The sequence below is a fragment of the Mobula birostris genome, chromosome 17 (genome assembly GCF_030028105.1).
Source record: "Mobula birostris isolate sMobBir1 chromosome 17, sMobBir1.hap1, whole genome shotgun sequence".
In the NCBI taxonomy this organism is placed as follows: Eukaryota; Metazoa; Chordata; class Chondrichthyes; order Myliobatiformes; family Myliobatidae; genus Mobula; species Mobula birostris.
The window spans coordinates 25,887,573-25,907,242 of NC_092386.1; the positions used below are offsets into that span (position 1 = coordinate 25,887,573).

Consider the following 19,670-nt stretch of genomic DNA (forward strand, 5'->3'; position numbering starts at 1 on the left):
GTTAAACCTACTCAGTATAGTGCGCTTTCACTGGAAGTAAAATTGATAGTTTTCCATATAGCAATAAATTTCTACAAAGTCAATCTATTTTAACTAAAGAATTTTAAAAAATGATTACAGAATACAGTGAAACCCCGTTATAACGCGATCGCTTGGGTCCATAAAATGTCATCGCGAAAAAAGCGGGGTCGCGCTAAATCAGGGTTGTTGTTACTGTAGAAATTAAAACACAAATTAATTTTTAGTAAAGCTTTTTAATACACCAAACAATAAAAACATTCAAGAATATTAGCAATCATCATTTATTGTTTATTTCTTAAAAAAGTGATTCAGTGTTCCTTGCTTGGAACACAGCGGGCCAGGCAGCATCTGGTCAAGACCCTTCATCAGGACTAACGGAAAAAAGAGATAGTAAGAGATTTGAAAGTGGGAGGGGGAGGAGGAGACCCGAAATGATAAGAGAAGACAGGAGGGGGAGGGATGAAGCCAAGAGCTGGGAAGTTGATTGGCAAAAGGGATACAAGGCTGGAGAAGGGGGAGTATGGATTGATATGGACATGGAGTCCAATGACTCATCACGTAATATACGAATACGTGTTAAATTGGGGCGCGTAAAATCAGGGTTTCACTGTATTAAGCATAGAAATTTGGAACAAAACAAGTATTTAATGTGAACACAAAAATCAGGGAGCAGATGTATTATTACTTATTATTTATTAAATGCTCAAAATTCTTTAGAAAATTAGTATAAATGATTTCTTACAGAATATAGACAAACCTCCACCCACTCAAAACATACTCAATGCATTATCAGAATTCAGAGCAAATAGCAATTGGTCTATTTAGCGACCAATGATAATTGTTTAAAAGGAACATTCTGTACAGCTGTCTTTTTAATATGGAATCTCAGCATTCAAACAAGATTTTTTCATAAGATGATGGCTTTTTCCTTGGGCAAAAAGATTCAATCCAGTTTCAATTTTTTTGCTACCATGTTTGTCATGTGTAGTCAGGCACAGATTCTGAATGCTGCTCCAGCTCCTGAGTCTCTGCTGTCTGGTGCAGGTGCTGAAGGTGCTTAAAAGCCCTTATGCTCATATTCAAAGCAGGATGTACTTTGCAAACACCAGCCTCTCCAATTAAAGAAAGACCACACACTCCAAAGTATGCATGCAAAGCATCTGAAACAGACAAATAATATTTAGCGTTAGGAGAAAGTTTGAAGGAAAACATAACACAGGATTTAAAACTGGATGAAAACACGTTAATCCAATAATAACAAATCTAATCACATTTGTCTTAGAAAGATTTATTTTCTAATTTTAACTTTTCCTCTCTCTTAAAAAAGAGTGTACATAAAAAGATGAACTCTTCAAAAAGGAACTGCTGCTTTGTTTACATCTATTTATACCCCAAAATACTAAATTTCAATTTTACCTGGATGACTATCCGGCCATTTTGCAAATCCTCCAACAATGCGATCCTGGGTCGACAAAATGTAATTTCTATTTTTCTCAAAGTTAGTATACTGAAAAATCTGCAAAAGCTGCAAAAGGAGTTTAACAACTGTTTTATGAGCTACTATTTCCATAGAGCCAACATACTCATTGCACTATAAAACAATTACTGCTGTGAGTGTAAAAACATTGTTGTTGCTTGCAAATTGTCTCTGTAAAACTAATGTTTCACTTTTTGCATGACAAAATATCTAAAATATTTCCATGTAGAATTACTTAAGGGTATTCAATACAATGTACTGTAAACCATATAATTCCTTTGTAATCATATTCCTATACTCACTCACTAATCTACAATACTTCACCTAACTTTGGACTGAACCACGCTGCCAGCAGCTCAAGCAACACCATGGACTTGCCACCCACATTAATCACCTGCCCACACGTGTTTTTTCCGGATGCGAAGAGCTGATTCACGTGAGCCTCCACACCCAAGGGACAAGTAAGCACTACTGTTGACTGCCTATCAATTTGATTTGTCCCAGTCATTCAGAACAGCACAAAAATGTTGACCAGCAGCCAAATCTGGCTGCCCTCAAACTAGCAAACAGGACACTATTGAATGGAGAAAAGTAAAGCAAAATGAGATTTTTTTCAAACCGGAAATGAAAATAAGTACACAAAAATAAAAATATTTTACAGAATTGCAGTAATGTAGAATTGTAGCTATATAAAACTTCGGTAAGGCCGCATTTGGAGTACTGTGCGCAGTTCAGGGTGCCACATTATAGGACATGAAGGTTTTGAACGAGGTGGAAAAGAGGTTCAGCAGGACAGTGTCTGGATTAGGGAGCATTAGCTACAGGAGGGAACTGTTTAAATGGAGTGTCAGAAGCTCAAGGGTGGCTTGATAAATAGGTATATATAATTATGAGAAGCATAGATTGGGAAGGTAGTCAGAGTCCTATTCCCATTACCACAGTGTAAATGTCAAATACTAGGGCTGTAAGGTAAAAGGGGGAATGATTAAAGGAGTTAACAAGACAAATTGTTTTTAAAGAGAGTTGTAGGTGTGTGCATTGTGCTCTTAGAGGAGGTGGTGATAGTCAATTTAAATATTTAGACAGTCACACGTACAGACAGGGAATGGAGGGATATAGACTAAGTGCAGGCAAACGTGTAGTTTAAATTGACTTCACAGCTGGCACAGATATCATGGGCTGAAGGGCCTATTCCTATGCTGTACTATTCTACTATAAGACATAGGATCAGAATTCGGCCAGTTGGCCCATCGAGTCTGTTCCACCATTTGATTATCTCAGATCTATTTCCCTCTCAACTTCATTCTCCTGTCTTCTCCCATAACCTTTCACACCCTGTGTTATCAGGAACCTATCAACCTCTGCCTTAAATACACCCAATGACCTGGCCTTCACAGCTGTCTGTAGCAACAAATTCCACAGATTCACCACTCTCTAGCTAAAGAAATTCCACTTTATCACCATTCTAAATGGACAGACATCCTTCCATTCTAAATTTTCCCATGATAGGAAACATCCTCTTCACATCTACACTATCTAGGACTTTCAATATTCGATAGTTTTCAATGACCCCATTCTTCTAAGTTCCAGTGAATACAGGCCCAGAGCCATCAAACACTCCTCATAGGATAAGCCTTTCATTCCCAAGATCATCTTCGTGAATCTTCTTTGAATACTCTCCAACGTCAGCATATCCTTTCTCAGATGAGGTCCAAAAATAGTCACAATACTCCAAGTGATGCTTCACTTATAAAGCCCCAGTATTACATCCTTATTTTTATATTCTAGTCCTCTCAAAATGAATGCTAACACCACTAGTAATTGGCAGCCAACTGGAAAAGGCTACTTTTACTCCTACTCTTTGCCTCCTGCCAATCAGCAATGCTCTATCCATACTAGTATCTTTCCTGTAATATCTACCTTGCTATTTAGCTTCATGTGCAGCACCTTGTCAAAGGCCTTCTGCAAAACCAAATATGAAACATCCACAATTCTCCTTTGTCTATCCTGTTTGTTATTTCCCCAAAGAATTCCAACAGATTTGTCAGGCAAGATTTTCCCTTACGGAAACCATGTTGACTACAGTCTATCTTATCATGTGCTTCCAAGTGACACCCCATCCTTAATAATCGCCTCCAACATCATCCCAACCACGGAGGTCAAGCGAACTGGCCTGTAATTTCCTTTCTTCTGCCTTCCTCCCATCTTGAAGAGTGGGGTGATACTTGCAATCTTCCATTCCTCCAGAACCATGCCAGAATCTAGTGATTCTTGGAAGATAATTCTTGAAAGATCTACAATCTCTTCACCTACTACTTACTGAACTCCAGGATGTTGTCTATCTGGTCCAGGAGATTTATCTACCTTCAGACCTTCCAGCTTCTCCCTAGTAATAGCAACTGCATTCACTTTGGCCCTCTGACACTCTTGAAGTTCTGCCATACTGTTAGTGTCTACCACAGTAAAGACTGACACAAAATACTTATTCAGTTCATCCACCATTTCCTTGCCCCCCGCTTACTAACTCTCCATCATTTTCCAGTGGTCCAATATCTACTCCTGCCTCTCTTTTACTCTTTATCTATCTGAAAATACTTTTGATATCCTCTTTGATATTATTGGCTAGCTTACTTTCATACTTCATTTATTCCCTCCTATGGCTTTTTTAGGTTGCCGTTGGTTTTTAAAAGCTTCCCAATCCTCTACCTTCATACTAATTTTTGCTCTATTATATGTCTTCTTTTGCTTTTATGTTGGCTTTGACCTCCCTTACAGCCACAATTGTATCATCCTGCCTTTAGAATACTACTTCTTTGGGATGTATCTATCCTGCACCTTCCGAACTGCTCCCAGAAACTCCAGCCATCATCCCTGCTAATGTTCTCTTCAATCAACTTTAGCCAGCTCCTCTCTCATGTCTCTGTAATTCCCTTTATTCCACTGTAATACTAATACATTTGACTTTAGCTACTCCCTCTCAAATTGCAGAGTGAATTCTATCTCTGGTTCCTAAGCATTCCTTTACCTTAAATTCCCTAATCAAATCTGGTTCAATACACAACACCCAATCCAGAATAGCTGATCCCCTTATGGGCTGAACCACAAGCAGCTCTAAAAAACCCATCTTGTAGGCATCTTACAAATTTTCTCTCTTGAGATCCAAAATCAGCATCAACCTGATTTTCCCAGTCTACCTGCACACTGAAATCCTCCATGACGATTGGATCATTGCTCCTTTGACATGCATTTTCTATCTCCTGTTGTAATTTGTAGCACAAAGCCTGGCTACTGTTCAGAGGCCTGTATACAACTCCCAGCATGGGCTTTTTACCCTTGCAGCTCTTTACCCTGACCCACAATGATTCTATAATTTCTGATCTGATGTCACCACTTTCTAAGGATTTGATTTCATTTTTTTAACAAACAGAGTTATGCCATTGTTTACAGGGGTGTCATGTTCAGATGCAACACAAGTTCAGTATATCATAATCAAGTGCTCAAGAATGTAGCCACAGAGCAGCTGCAGCAATAAACTGTTTCAGTTCATTTATACTTATCTGAACTACCTGTAATGGGTCACTTTCATCAATCAATCACCTGAAATTCCTGTTTTAACCTCTGCCACAATAAAGGGCCAAAGTTCTCATACGGCCAAGTCCAAGGTTAGGGATGCCCTCCATATTTGGGATCAGAAGCATCTGGAGCATCAGTCCCTATTGTTTGAGGAGATATAAAGTAGAAGCAGAAGTCCTGATAATGAGGTGGGGAGAGAGTTAGCAGGGTGGTAGCTGGCCGAAAATCGCACAGGGAAACACTGCCTTTACTTGGAAGATGGGTCTGAAAGCAAGAACCAACATCCAATTTTTACAGGAACCAAGTTTTCACCATCAGCTTGATCCATACAAATCCTTCATGTCTATGTGCTTTCCAGACTAGGAATCCAGTAATAGAATATAAACAAAACTAAGAAATCTTATAGAAAATATTTCAGTACAAGAACATTTCAGGTTTTGAATTACCTTTAGAGTTGCACCAACCCAGAAAGAGTAGCAGGTATCTACAGGTTTGTTAGGTCGTCCATGAAAACCATTCTGTTGTCTCATTATACACCACCGTCTTATTCTATTTAGTTCTTTCTCAGAAAATACTTCATTCAATTTCCCCATCAGACAAAGCGAAGCAATGGCACAAAAAGTAGATCCACCTGTTAATGACAAAAACAAAAAGCACAGATTGTTTAAAAATGTAGATTAATGCAGACACTGCTGACTTTTCATTTCACAAAATATAATGACATAAACTAGACATAGTATTGCCAGATCCACTTTTGGGAGAAGAGGGAGTAACAGACTAAGGAAATGGATTCCAATTTATGGTTATGTGCCCATATGAATCAAATCTCTTGGGATTAAACAGAATGCTGTAAAATGGCCCTTGGATAGAGAAAGTGAAGAAGGGCATGTGATAGTGATAGAAAGTCTCCTGAAGGAATGAACACAGCACCCAACTAGATAGACGAATTACACAGGATGGTTTAGAATACTACATTTCCAGGGGGAAAATATGTCAAAATGTAGGGATTTCCTGATAATAAGGTAAAGAGGAAGCATTACAACTCAGCAAATCAAGTAGAATAAATTTGAAAGGGCAAACAGCAGCAAGGGCAAGGTAAAAGCATTTAAGAAAAAAAGCAATGGCTCTCATTTAAAGAACTTTTACAGCAAGAGGAATGGAGAAATTAATGCAATTGAAAGGCAATAATCAAATCCCAAGGTACTGAAAGAAATGGCCAGGGCATAATGCATGCACCAATTGTGCATAATATTTCAGAATAATACCAGAGTATTGCTGGGTTGGTGGGTGAAGAAGAGGAGAGAAAGAAACAGATAGAGACAGAAGTACAAAATAGTTGGCCTGATATCCCTGACAAGAAAATGCTAGAATCTAGGATTTAAGTTCTTTAATAAAGTGATGAAAGAAGACCTACAGAATTAGGCAAACCCACCATGAATAAGGGAAATCTCATTTGAGACAGAGGTTGTGCTCTTATGTTCTTTTACGATACTGATCAACAGAAAAAATGAAGATGAACCAGTGGGTATCATTTGGAGTTTAACAGGTTTTGGCAACTTGAAGAGGTTGCTAAATAAAATTAAAGCACACGGTACTAGGAATACAATAATGGTGTTTATTGAAGATTGGTGAAAGGACAGAAAACAATGGAAACAAACAGTTAATCTTCATGCTGGGAAACTGCAGATAGAGGGACATCACAGAAGTTGGCACTGGTGCCCCCAGCTGTTCAAAATCTGCATCAATGATTTAGATTAAGGGGACAAATGTTACATATTCAGGCCTGCAGATGACATCAGGCTTGGGTAGTAAGGAGGTTTGAGGAGGATGCAGAAAGCCTTCACAAGATATAGATTAGGCGAATGGTCATAGTCATACTTTATTGATCCCAGGGGGAAATTGGTTTTCGTTACAGTTGCACCATAAATAATAAATAGCCATAGAACCATAAATAGTTACATAGTAATATGTAAATTATGCCAGTAAATTATGAAATAAGTCCAGGACCAGCCTATTGGCTCAGGGTGTCTGACCCCCCAAGGGAGGAGTTGTAAAGTTTGATGGCCACAGGCAGGAATGACTTCCTATGACGCTCTGTGTTGCATCTCGGTGGAATAAGTCTCTGGCTGAATGTACTGCTGTGCCTGCCCACCCAGTACATTATGTAGTGGATGGGAGACATTGACCAAGATGGCATGCAACTTAGACAGCATCCTCTTTTCAGACACCACCGTCAGAGAGTCCAGTTCCATCTCCACAACATCACTGGCCTTACAAATAAGTTTGTTGATTCTGTTGGTGTCTGCTACCAACAATGTAGGTAGCAGATGTCAACGTCATGTTACGGAATCTTACAGGTGTTACAGGTAAAGGCAGCAATCGCCCCTTGAACTGAGTGGGTGGTTAGGACATTAAAGAGTCAGGTAGGTCTAGCGTTTTATATATAGGATACACCAGGTAAACATGGTAAATTTTCTCCTAAGGAACTTTAATGAAATGACAACAGTCTGGAGGTTTCTGCACTCAATACAACAACTACTAATAATTATATGCTCTATATTTTTCAAACTTTCCAAATTCCACATTGTTAACCAATATAAACTCCACAGTTGCCATGATGAATCTGAACTCTGCTCTCTATTATTAGGACAGGAATCTAGGTTATTAATTTAGAAATTTAACCACTGTCTTGTCATTGTATTCTTCGATGAAATATGATGTGGAACTAGGCAAGGTCATTCACTTCAGTGGAACAATGTGGAGGTGGAATTATTTATTAAATAATGAGAGAATGAAAGAGTGTTGGGAGTTGAGAGGGACCTAGCTCCCCTTGTATACTACAGGTTAATGTGCAGGTACAGCAAGCAATTAGAAGGTGAAATAGTAATTTGGCTTTTGCTGCAAGCGGAATTACTATAAGGTCCAAGTGACATTGCACTTGGAATACTTTATACAGGTCTAGTACGAAATGATATAACACATGATATCCTAGAAATAGGAAGTTCAAAGATTCAACAGATTGATTTCTATCATGGGGGAAGAGAGGCAAAATGAGATTAAGTAAACTGTGACTAGACACTCAAGTTCAGAAAAATGATGGGTGGTCTCATTAAAAGCTCTAGTGGAAATTGACTGGGTTACTGCAGAGTTAGTATTTCCTGACTGGGAGATGCGCAAGATGAGAAGAAACCTCAGAGGGGAATGAATCAATGGGATTCTCTACCCAAGGAGTGCTGGAAGGCTTAGTCATTGAATATATTAGAAATACGCACTGAAATATGCGCTGCTCAGAACATTAGTCGCACCATGATCAATCTTTTGATTCCTGACTTTGTCTGAACTCTCACTAACATCTGTCTCCATAACCTCTCCGCTATCTGTTCCGGCACTTTGGTTCCCATTCCCCTACAGCTCTAGTTTAACCCCTTTTCTCCCCCCCACCCCACCCATGCAGTACTAGCAAACCTTCCCGCTAGGATAGTAGTTCACCACCAGTTCAAGTGCAAACCAGCTTTTCTGTACAGCTCCCTCCTTTCCTGGAAGAGAGCCCAATGATCCAAATATCTGATGCTCTCCTTCCTACACCAACTCCTTTGCCACACATTGAACTGTATGATCTTCTCATTTCTAGCCAGTACCCTGTCCTTGTCCAAGCACATTGTTGTCATAGAGAAGAAAGTTCACAAAAGCCTCTATTGACTCAGGAGACTAAAGAAATTTCACATTCCCCCATTGACCTACCAATTTTTATCAATGCATCATAGATTGCATTCTGCCTGGATTCATAATGGCTTGGTATGGCAACTGTTCTGCACGTGGCTGCAAGACACAGCAGGCTCATCTCTATGGACTTTCTCTTTATTGTTCGTTGCCTCACTAAAGCAGACAGCATAATTAAAGATCCCTCCCACCCCGGATATCCTCTCTTCTATACACGATCATGACAGATTTTGGGAAGGTAAATGCTGTTCCATTTTCAAAATGTTTTGAAGACCAGAGTACAATATAAAGGATGTATGTAGAAAATTATAAGGGTAGTTACAACCTGGAACACTGCTGGTAAGGGTGGTAAAAAACAGTTGATCAGTGCTTTCAAAAAGGAATCTGATGGGCATAAAGAAAAATATTTTGCAGGGCTAAGGGATAAACATTAAAATGGTAGTGATAAAGTTGTTCTCCAATAGGCCACCTCCTAAGCCAAAATGATTCTTTCATATTGTATAATCACTACTGAAACACAATTGAAACAGGAGCTGCGATAACAAAATTTTAAAATTACATTTTAACATATTCATGTAAGTACAGCACATATAGAAACTTATTATGTTTTTTTCTATTGTAAAAGCTTTAATTCACATAAGTGTAATAAATTTCAACTTGAATACAGTAAATAAGGCTGCAAAGAGTGCTGCTTGTTAAGATACACTAGGATCTCTAAACAAGTTATTATATATGTGCAAAAATCTCAAAGTTGCCATTAGCTCCATTAAATGATGACTGCAAGCACCAAGGGTTTTATTGCTACTACAAAATATGGATGAATTGTTCTGCCTAATGTGAAACTAGGTAAAGTCATTGATCCTCATAGTAAATCACATCAACAGATATTGTGAGCAATTTAATTTTGCTTCCTGAGTTCATGAATACTTAATATATACTTCAAGAAAATATAAGCTACAAAATTTGTATGCAAAGAATTTGATACATACAAGCCATATTTTGTTCTGAAGCATCAAGAGCAGGTCTGGCAATATTTCTAACAAAGGCAACCATTTTGAAAACCAATCCAAGTACATGAAAAAATATAAAAATTACAATTTACTTGATGAAAGATGTGTTTAACAAGAGGGAAAAATTTTACAATGAATACGTCCTTACCATGTGATTCCAGTCCTGCTCCTTGGGCAAGTCCATTATCATATGACTAAAAGGAGGGGAAAAAAAAAGATAAAAATGTATTTCCTAAACACAGCAACATGCACCAAATAAACTACAACATGAGAATTAAAGGCAGTAACGTACTTACAGATTGAACCTCAAAGTGATACTGCGAATACTTTTAGTAATGATTTTGATCAGTTTACTCGTCTCTCTGATCAAAAGAAACCCAAGGTTATAATCAGTTTCTCACATACTGAAAACAGTGCTCATTACTACCAATTTCATCTCGCATTCATGCATCTCCACCCAGTTTTCAGTGGTATTCACAAGCACCATAATTTCATGTTGTATTTTCATACATCGTTTTCAGAAATGTAAATAATGTGAAATGAGAAACTGCATAAAAGGTATGAGGAGACCAGTGGAGGAGGAAAAATGAAAGAGACCAAGAATGAACAAAAGAACACTGTATGAACAATGACCATAAATTTTTAAGAGAGAAACAACCTAGTGCTTGCCTAAAAACAAAAATATCGTGGCCATTTTTTTTTCAATGAAATGGCTAGTTTCTTGAATCCTGAATCAGTAGTATATCAAAAGATGAACTGTAACATGAAAATGTATTGTTTACTGTAGTTCCATGAACACAAAGCTCAAAAGTTCAAAGTAAATTTATTATCAAAGTACTGTATGTCACCAAACAATACCCTGAAATTCATTTACTTGCAGGCATTCACATTAAACACTAAGAAACCAATAGAATCAATGAAAAACTCCAAAGATCAGTGTGCAAAACACAAATTATGCAAATACAAACCCCCAAAATAATAATACATATTAATAAAATTATATTCATAGATTCCTCAAAAGTGGGCTCATAGGTTGTGGGATCAGTTCAGAGATGGGGTGAATGAAGTAATCCAATTTGGTTCAGGAGCCTGGTGGCTGAGAGGTAATAATTGTTCCTGAACTTGGTGGCATGGGACTTAAAACTCAGCAAGGCCTGGGTGGTGGGGATCCCTGAAAAGGGACTAAGCAGTTCAAATGGTTCAGCACGGACTGGATGGGCTGAAGTGTCCGTTTCTGTACTGTACTTTTCTATGAATCAATGACTGCTATCCACAAATTAGTTTTGTTTAATTCAGTCAGTGCACTCCTGTCCTGTTCTATTCCAGTGCTCCAGTAGTTACATTTGTATAATTTTTCATACAGAAACATTTTGCCATTAAATGAGATTAGGTCTGTGATTATTAGGCATTACAATTTTCAAACTTAAAAGTTAACTGACCAGCATCAAAGGTCTGTAGAAAGCAACCACGTCTCCAATATAAAAGTTAAGCTAGAGAGGGTACATCAAGATTCACAAGGATATTACTAGGTCTGGAGAATTATAAGAAGCGACTGGATAATCAGAAACTGTTTCGCCTGAAGTCTAAGGGGTAACCTTATAAAAGGTTTATAAAATCATGATGTCTTATTTTAAGATGGACTGTTAGTTTTCTTTTATTCTCCAAGGTAGAGGAGTCGAAAACCAGAGGGCTTAAGTTTAAAGTAAGAGGGAAAGATTTAAAAGGGACTTGAGGGGCAAGTTTTTCCCCAGTGAGAGGGTGATGGCTACATGGAAAAGCTGCTAAATAAATGGCAGAAGAGAGTACAATTACAGTATCTAAAAGATCCAATCTCAGGCCAGTTTTTAAAAGACTTAAGGCATATTCAATGTTCAATTCAATGACTTATTTTAAAACCTGAACAGAAATAACTTTTGCTGGGGGGCGGGGGATGTCAAGCTGACACAATCAATTTTATTTTACTCATGGTAATGTGGGCAAACCTCTAACTCCACTACAGATTTCCTGGTTTGTTTACCATGCTAGCCTCTTCCTCTGCTCATACAGAGTAGCTTTGTTTTTAAATCAATATGCCCACTATTAGCTCATTTTCATTTACAAAATCATTACCAGTTTGAGGGGTCATTAAGGCCCTTTTTTGAGCAATCTTAAAATCATATTCGTCTGTATTATTAAAATGTGTTGTGCACGATTTTACAATCAGCACTGAGCACTAGAAGTATATGTTGGAGATGATTCTCATCAGTGTTGGAATTAAAGGAATTAAAATAAGATCTGACAAATTATACTGATCCTCTCGATGAAACTTGCTTGTTAGTGGATGTGTGATATTTAAAAGGAATTGCAATAAAAATTCTGCTTTTCTATCTAGTATGTATTTTTAGCTACACAATCAAATATTAAATTCTTGGATCAATGCAATATCATTGCAATTGGGAATAGTCATTTATGTTGCAGTATTTTGCTGTACAATAAAAGCTGCATGCAGCAGATAAACCACTAAGCAAATCACTGGTATGCTGAAATGCTTTTTAAGAAACTATTTGGTGGAGCAAGAATGATAGGCAGATGTAGCCAGGAAGAGAAGAGGTGGGCGGGGGGGTGTGGAATGGAGTTGGGAGACAGATCAGTAAATGATAGGGAGAGTCATAAAACAAGCATATTATGGGAAACGTAAACCAGTGCTAGTGGCAGAACTGAAGAAACTAAGGGTACGTCCACACTAGACCGGATAATTTTGAAAACACCGGTTTTGAGTAAAAACGACAGGCGTCCACACCAAGCACTTTTCAAAATATCTCTGTCCACATTAGAATGGATATTTGGGCGAATCTCCTCCTACTGGGCATGCGCAGGACACACAGAAAACAAGCGAAGAGGAAACAGTATACTTGGTGCGCGTTTGTCCAGTTACAGACTAGAAAAACTTTAAAGGAATTGTTGTTGGCTCTCGCACAGAAGGACTTAAAACTAAAAAACAATAAATACTAGAGCGTATGGAGGCAACCGACAGGGAATTCACGGACAGGATGACCCGGCTGACGACAAACATTGAAAAATTGACTAACTCTGTTGCATTAATAAAGTACCTTGTTAAATGTATAAAACATGTCTGCATCAGTGTTACCTTGTATTTCCATACAACGTTACATTAGGCTGTTACATATCTATTGTCAGAGAAGTACTTGCATAAATAGGTAAACCACCTTCATACAAGCGAGGACAGAAAACAGGGCAAAATGAGTATACTTATTTATTCAGTAAGCTATGGGTCAAAGTATTTGGTGAGTACATTTCTAACTCTTCTGGCTTCAGTCTCGTTGCCATCTGTTCTGAAATTGTTAGGTTATGTGGGGGAGTGCGTTCAAGGAAACAATGAAATGCCGCACTGCGGCCATCTGTTCCGGCACATCATGACAGTGTTTTTAAATAATCAAAGAAGCTGACTTTACAATTTAACTCTCACGCCGTTCACACCCGGCAGTGCTTGCGCAGTACCAAGCAGATGCAGAAAAACCATTGTTGTTGTGGTGTTGTCATGACAGTGTTTTTAAATACCTCCAATTACTCCATCCACACTACAATGCGCAACAATTGTTTTCAAATTTATACACTCTGGAGAGTGTTGTAGAAAAGCTCTGTTTTTGGGGGATGAAAATGCCGTTTCAATGTGGATGGAAGGTCAAAACGAAGAGAAAAAGCTTCGTTTTCAAAATTATCCAGCGTAGTGTGGACGTAGCCTAAAACAAAACATAATCTGAACTGTTGTTATATCAAATCCAACAGAATTGACTGCTAATCCATTTACCAGCCACCTTCTTATCACCTGTCCCCAACAAAGCACTAATTAACAATGTAATAATAGTATGAAACAGAAGTGATTTCAAATTAATTATTTAAATCCAAATACCCTAGGGTCAAATTGCCTAATAACTATGACGAGCTTCAAGAGAGACGTCACAGCAACCAGGGCAATTCATCATAGCACTGTTCTGGAAAAGTTTATTAAGAAATAAAAATTTTCAAGACAAAATGCCTTCAATCCAGATTAATAGTTAAACTGAAGCTTTCATCTCAACAGAAGCCTCACTAATGTTGTTATGAAGTTTACAGTGTAGCTGATTGGCTAGGCAACTTAAAGATTTAGAGGACATTTAGATAAACCTGATTTCAGGTTAACAAATACCAGCACAAGTTCATTTTGCTTCCTCATCAACAATACCATAGTCATAAACATTATTTCACATTTTCCTCTCATTGGCCTTCATGCTTTATTTTCAATAATGTATGACAGAATGTGCTTTCTATATAGCAGAGATTAGGAGATAAGACTCCTTTCATTGGCTAAGCAAAGGCAAGCTGTTACTTTGAGCTATTTTGAAATTCTTGACAACTGTTCAAATTTAAGTAGACCCTCTTAATGGAGTGGTTGTGGGGAAAGTTATTCTTAAACCTACATATAAATTTAGGAATCGAACGGGTGAGTATGGTGGGACTAATATTCTGAGCTGTGCATATTTCTATGTACTATAGGAAAGGCAGATGAGCTTAGGACATGGATCAGCACGTGGAATTATGACATTGTAGCCATTTGTGAGACTTGGTTGCAGAAGACGCTGGACTGGCAGCTCAATGTTCCAGGGCTCCATGTTTTAAACATGATAGATAGAGCAAGAGGGGTTAAGGAGGAGGGATGGCATTACTAGTCAGGGAAAATGTCACTGCAGTGATCAAACAGGACTGGAGAGCTCGTCTACTGAAGCTATATGGGTGGAAAGTGAGGAATAACAAAGGACCACATTGATGGGATTATATTATAGACCACCCAACAGTCAGTGGGATTTAGAAGACCAAATTTGTAGAGATCGCACGCAGACTGTTGCAAGAAACGTTAGGTTGTGATTGTAGGTGATTTTAGCTTCCACATATTGACTGGGAGTCCCATACTGTAAAAGGACTGGGTGGGTTAGTGCTAATGGAAGTTTTCTAATCAGTACATAGATGTCGCAACAAGAGACTGTGCGAGATTTGCTCTGCTATTAGCGAATGAGATGGCAGAAGACAGAAGTTCGTGTAGGAACACTTGCATCTAGTGATCATAATATCAGTAGTTACAAGATAATTATGGAGAAGGATTAGCTCTGGTCCTTGGGTTGAGATTCTAAATTGGAGAAAGCTCAATTTTGATGGTATCAGAAAGGATCTGGCAAGTGTAGATTGGAGCAGGTTGCTTTCTGACAAAAATGTGCTTAGTAAGTGGGAGGCCTTCAAAAGTGGAATTCTGAGTACAGAGTTTGTATGTCCTTGTCAGAATGAAAGGATACCAGGTTTAGGAAACCTAGGTTTTCGAGATGTTGAGATGCTGATTAAGAAAAAAAAAGGAGGTGCATAGTAGGTATAGGCAGGAAGGCAATAAACACAAAAGAATACGAACAAATCAGGAGGGCAAAAAGAAGGCACGTGGTTGCTCTAGCAGACAAGGTGAAGGAGAATCCCAAGGGCTTCTACAGATACAGTATATCAAAAGCAAAAGGATAGCAAGGGACAAAATTGGCCGACTGGAAGATCAGAATGGTAATCTATGCATGAAGCAAAAGAGATGGTGGAGATCTTAAATGGATTTTTTGCATCTGTATTTAGTCAGAGACAGGCACAAAATCTATAGAAGTGAGGCAAAACACAGAGAGGTCATGAACTATATGCAGATTACAGAGGAGGTGGAGTTTGCTGTCTTAAGGTAAATTAAGGTGGATAAATCTCTAGGGCCTGATAAGGTGTTACCTTGGACCCAGTGGGAGGCAAGTGCAGAAATTGTAGGGGCCCTAGCAGAGATATTTTAAATGTCCTTAGCCACGGTGAGGTGCTGCAGGGTTGAACTATAGCTAATGCTGTTCCATTGTTAAAGGAAGGCTTTAAGAATAAGCCAGGAAATTATAGGACAGTGAGCTTGACCAATCTTAAGAGTTTTTCAAGGAAGTTACCAGGAAAGTTGATGAAGGTAAGGCAGTGGATGTTGTCTACATAGACTTTAGCAAAGCACCTGACAAGGTCCGGTATGGGAGATTGGTCAAGAAGGTTTAGTCTCTTGGTATTCAAGATGAGGTATTAAATTGGATTAGGCATTAGTTCCATGGGAGAAGCCAGAGAACGGTAGTAGAAGGTTGCTTCTGTGACTGAAGGCCTGTGACTAATGGTGTGCCACAGGGATCAGTGCTGGGTAGTTATTGTTTGTCATCAATATCAATGATCTGGACGATGATGTGGTAAACTGGATCAGTAAATTCGTGATGACACCAAGATTGGGGGTGTAGTGGCAAGCTTGCATCAAGATCTGAACCAGCTTAGAAAAACGGGCTGAAAAGTGACAAATGGTATTTAATGCAGGTAAGTATGAGGTGTTTTACTTTGGGAGAACAAATAGGGTAGGATTTACACGGTGAGTTGTAGGGCACTGAGGAAGGCAGAACGAGGGATCTGGGAATACAGATCCATACTTTTACGAAAGTGATGTTAAAGGTAGATAAGATTGCAAAGAAAGCTTTTGGCACACAGGCCTTTATAAATCAAAGTACTAAGTATAGGAGTTGGGACAAAATATTGAAGTTGTGCAAGAAGTTGGTAAGGCTCAATTTGGAGCATTGTGTGCAGTTTTATTCACCTACCTACAGTAAAGACGTCAATAAGATTGAAAGAATGCAGAGAAAATTTACAGGGATGTTGCAAGGACTCGTGGACCTGAATTATGGGGAAAGGTTGATCAGGTTAGGACTTTATTCCTCTGAATGTAGAAGAATGAGGGGAGATGTGATAGAGATATACAAAATTATGCGGGGGGGGGAGGGGGGAGTACAGATAAGGTAAATGCAAGCAGGCTTTTTCCGCTGAGGTTGGGTGAGATGCTAACTAAAGATCATGGGTTAAGGGTGAAACATGAAATGCTTAAGGGGAATATGAGGAACTTCTTCTCTTAAGTGTTTGCTGAGAGTGTGGAATGAGTAAGTGTGCCAGAGAAGTGGTGGGTCTGGGCTCTATTTCAGCATTTGGATAAGTAGATAGCTGGCAGGGGTATGGAGGGCTATGGTCCAGATGCAGTTTGATGGGACTAGGCAGATAAACAGTTTAGTATGGACTGGAAGGGCCAAAGGGTCTATTTCTGAGCTGTAGTATTTTATGACTATGACCCAATATTGCTCTGCAATTAAGCACAGACCTATCCTTTCATGTAACATTATTTTGTCGTCTTTAATTGTTTCTTTAAAGATCTCTTTTTCACTTAATTAAAGCAAGTTTCCTTTTATATAAGGCTATAAATTTAACTAACAGGGAGAATAATCACTAGACTGCATGTGTTGAAACCAAACAAACTTAATAAATACATGGCAGTGAAACACAGAAATCAGAAGACAAAAGGGACAATATTTGCTTCAATCAAATAAAATTTAATGATGTTCATTCATGCATAACTGCAAATACTTGTGGTACAACCTGAGGACAGAGTTTGATAAACTCTACTGGACCTTTAAGATTTATTTTAACAGCAGTTCAACATTACTAAAAAGGATGCTGCACGTGGAAAAACATGCAGATGACATCTTTGGACCAAGCTATTCTTTTATGACAAGGTCATTAAAATCTTTATAGTTGTAGTTACCCAGCTGATGTTTTTCAATACCTGACCCACCTCTTAAATTATAACTGGATAGTTTCACAGGGCACCTACTTTGCATGACAGCAGCACTGATAATGAAACATTAAATGAAAGTCTTGGGACTCTCTCACCAGCTTATCACCAGCTATTTCACAGCTAGTAATTTGGTTAGATTTAGATAGAATATTTTGATTAAAAAAAGTCTAGATGTACTAGCTAAGCAACAGTCCCATGGTTAAAAATGCCTTTATCAGAGGATTTCATACAAAGAAAAATAAATTAGGCATTTTACAAGATTAAAAAAAATGTTAAAACAAACCATGTCACTGAAATAATTAAAGTTTGGTTAATTTTTTTGTAAACTCCAGCATGTTGGGATATTTTGCTGCAAACTATTAGATATTCCCTCCAGTGACCATTTCTGCCAACTTCCTGCTGTTTTTAAGCTCATTATTTGCTAAATATACTCACAGTTGTTGGCCTACTCCTGTCAGTGCAGATGCTTAGTTTAAAGTCAGCTGGCAAACACACTGATGAAAGCAGAAAGATAACAACAAGGAAATGTCCAAGTGCCAATCAAGGTGAACATGTACATAGTTCAAATGCAGATACGTCTGTGCCTGTCCTACATGAATATAAGGACCTCGCACTAAATTAGCAAACGTAGACGTAATGTAGTACTGGGCCATGGAAGACTGCTACATCTTAGATTGTGTCATAGCTCTGTTGAGACATGCTTAAATATCCCAATGTTAATGTGTCACTGCCCTCTTCTACGTAAGATTTCAGAACAAGATTTATTCCACTTCAGAGATACAGGTATATGAAGGGCACCCTCATCTGTTTCCTTATTGATACTATGTAGTCCATGTATGGGGTGTCAGGGAGGGGTAGCACCTCTGGTGGGGGAACATGTCGTGTCCTTTTCAGGGCGGTTAATCCACCTTTGGTTCCCACCTGGCACTCAGCTCTCACCTGTGGCTCCCCGTAGCTGTTTGCATGCAACAGCGGCCACACCCCGGGCAACGGCTTCGACAAGTCGGCTAAACCAGGTGAGGGTAGCCGACGGGTCTCAAACCCTCGGTGAGATAGGGAGTTGTCTATCCCAGCATCTGAAGACAGACTCCGGCGGATTGAGCGGACGAGACCAATGGAAGGTCCAACGGTCAAGAAGGCGGTCTCTGCAAGCGTCGTGGAACGTGTAGAGCAGGACAAGACACAGAAGACGTCCTGGTCATCCACTGCGCCTAGTCCCATCTCCAGCCGTCTAGACTCTGTCTTGCCACTGGATCCAGATGGGAATTGGGACGAGAGAGTGAGGCTGACGCTGCGCAACTCTCCCTCACTTAAATCCAAATCACGCGCTAGTCTCGACACCATCATAATGGTGTCGAGGTCTTCATCGACGTCAATGATGGACGAACAACCAATGTAGTCCATGCCAATTTTAAGTTAGTTTTCATCACAAACTAGAGTATACACATTCCACATCAACTTGAACATCAGGACAACAGTAAAATGCTCGAGTTGGCTTATATTCAACACTATCATTGACCGAAGGAATCCACTTTAAAAATTTTGGATTCAGCTTTATTATTATTATTATTATTCAGTCGAGGGAAAAGTTACAGAACAACAGGAGAAAAAGAGACATAATCAGAAGGTCAAATTTGAATCACAATTCAAATGGTAAATCATTTTCAAAGAATAGATAAATTTTTGGAGCTTTGACTGATAAACCCAACTATTTTGAGTCAATCTCTAGACTACATTAGCATATGTTGTCATAAATGCAAATATAACAAAATATAACAGCACAGAATCCATAAGTGATGTACATGCACATTTCTTATTATCTCAGAAGGGCTTCAATAGTTTTGTTAACTGCAAAGATCTCACACAATAGAATCACAGAGATACAACATAAAAACAGGCCTGTCAGCCTATCAATTCCATGCCGATTGTCAACCACCCATTCACAGTCCTTCATTACATATAATAATTTATCTCAATGTTAATTGTCATCTTATTTTACTAATTTTTAAAATTTCTATGATGACTAAGGCCTTTTGTTTCGAACACTAAACGTCTCTAATTGGAAAGATAGTTGAAATTAAGAAGGCCTTCCAGGGTTAAACTCTGTCAGAACTGGGAAAAGAAATAGTTTATAAATGAATAGGAAGGTAAATTGGATAGGACAAAGGGAATGCTGCGAAGCCAA

At 38.7% G+C, this 19,670-nt stretch overlaps 1 protein-coding gene across 2 annotated transcripts in view; it reads right to left on the reverse strand.

The window, feature by feature from the left end:
• Positions 1-697: 697 nt before the first annotated feature.
• Positions 698-19,670, reverse strand: part of pggt1b (protein geranylgeranyltransferase type I, beta subunit) — a 73,061-nt gene continuing 54,088 nt past the window's right edge. For both annotated transcript variants that reach the window (XM_072281410.1, XM_072281409.1), the window contains exons 6-9: positions 9,950-9,995; positions 5,518-5,702; positions 1,438-1,546; positions 698-1,181 (exon numbers count right to left, since the gene is read on the reverse strand). In XM_072281410.1, the coding sequence (XP_072137511.1) occupies positions 1,000-1,181; positions 1,438-1,546; positions 5,518-5,702; positions 9,950-9,995 (522 nt within the window). In that variant the 3' untranslated portion in view covers positions 698-999. The remainder of the gene's footprint in view (positions 1,182-1,437; positions 1,547-5,517; positions 5,703-9,949; positions 9,996-19,670) is intronic.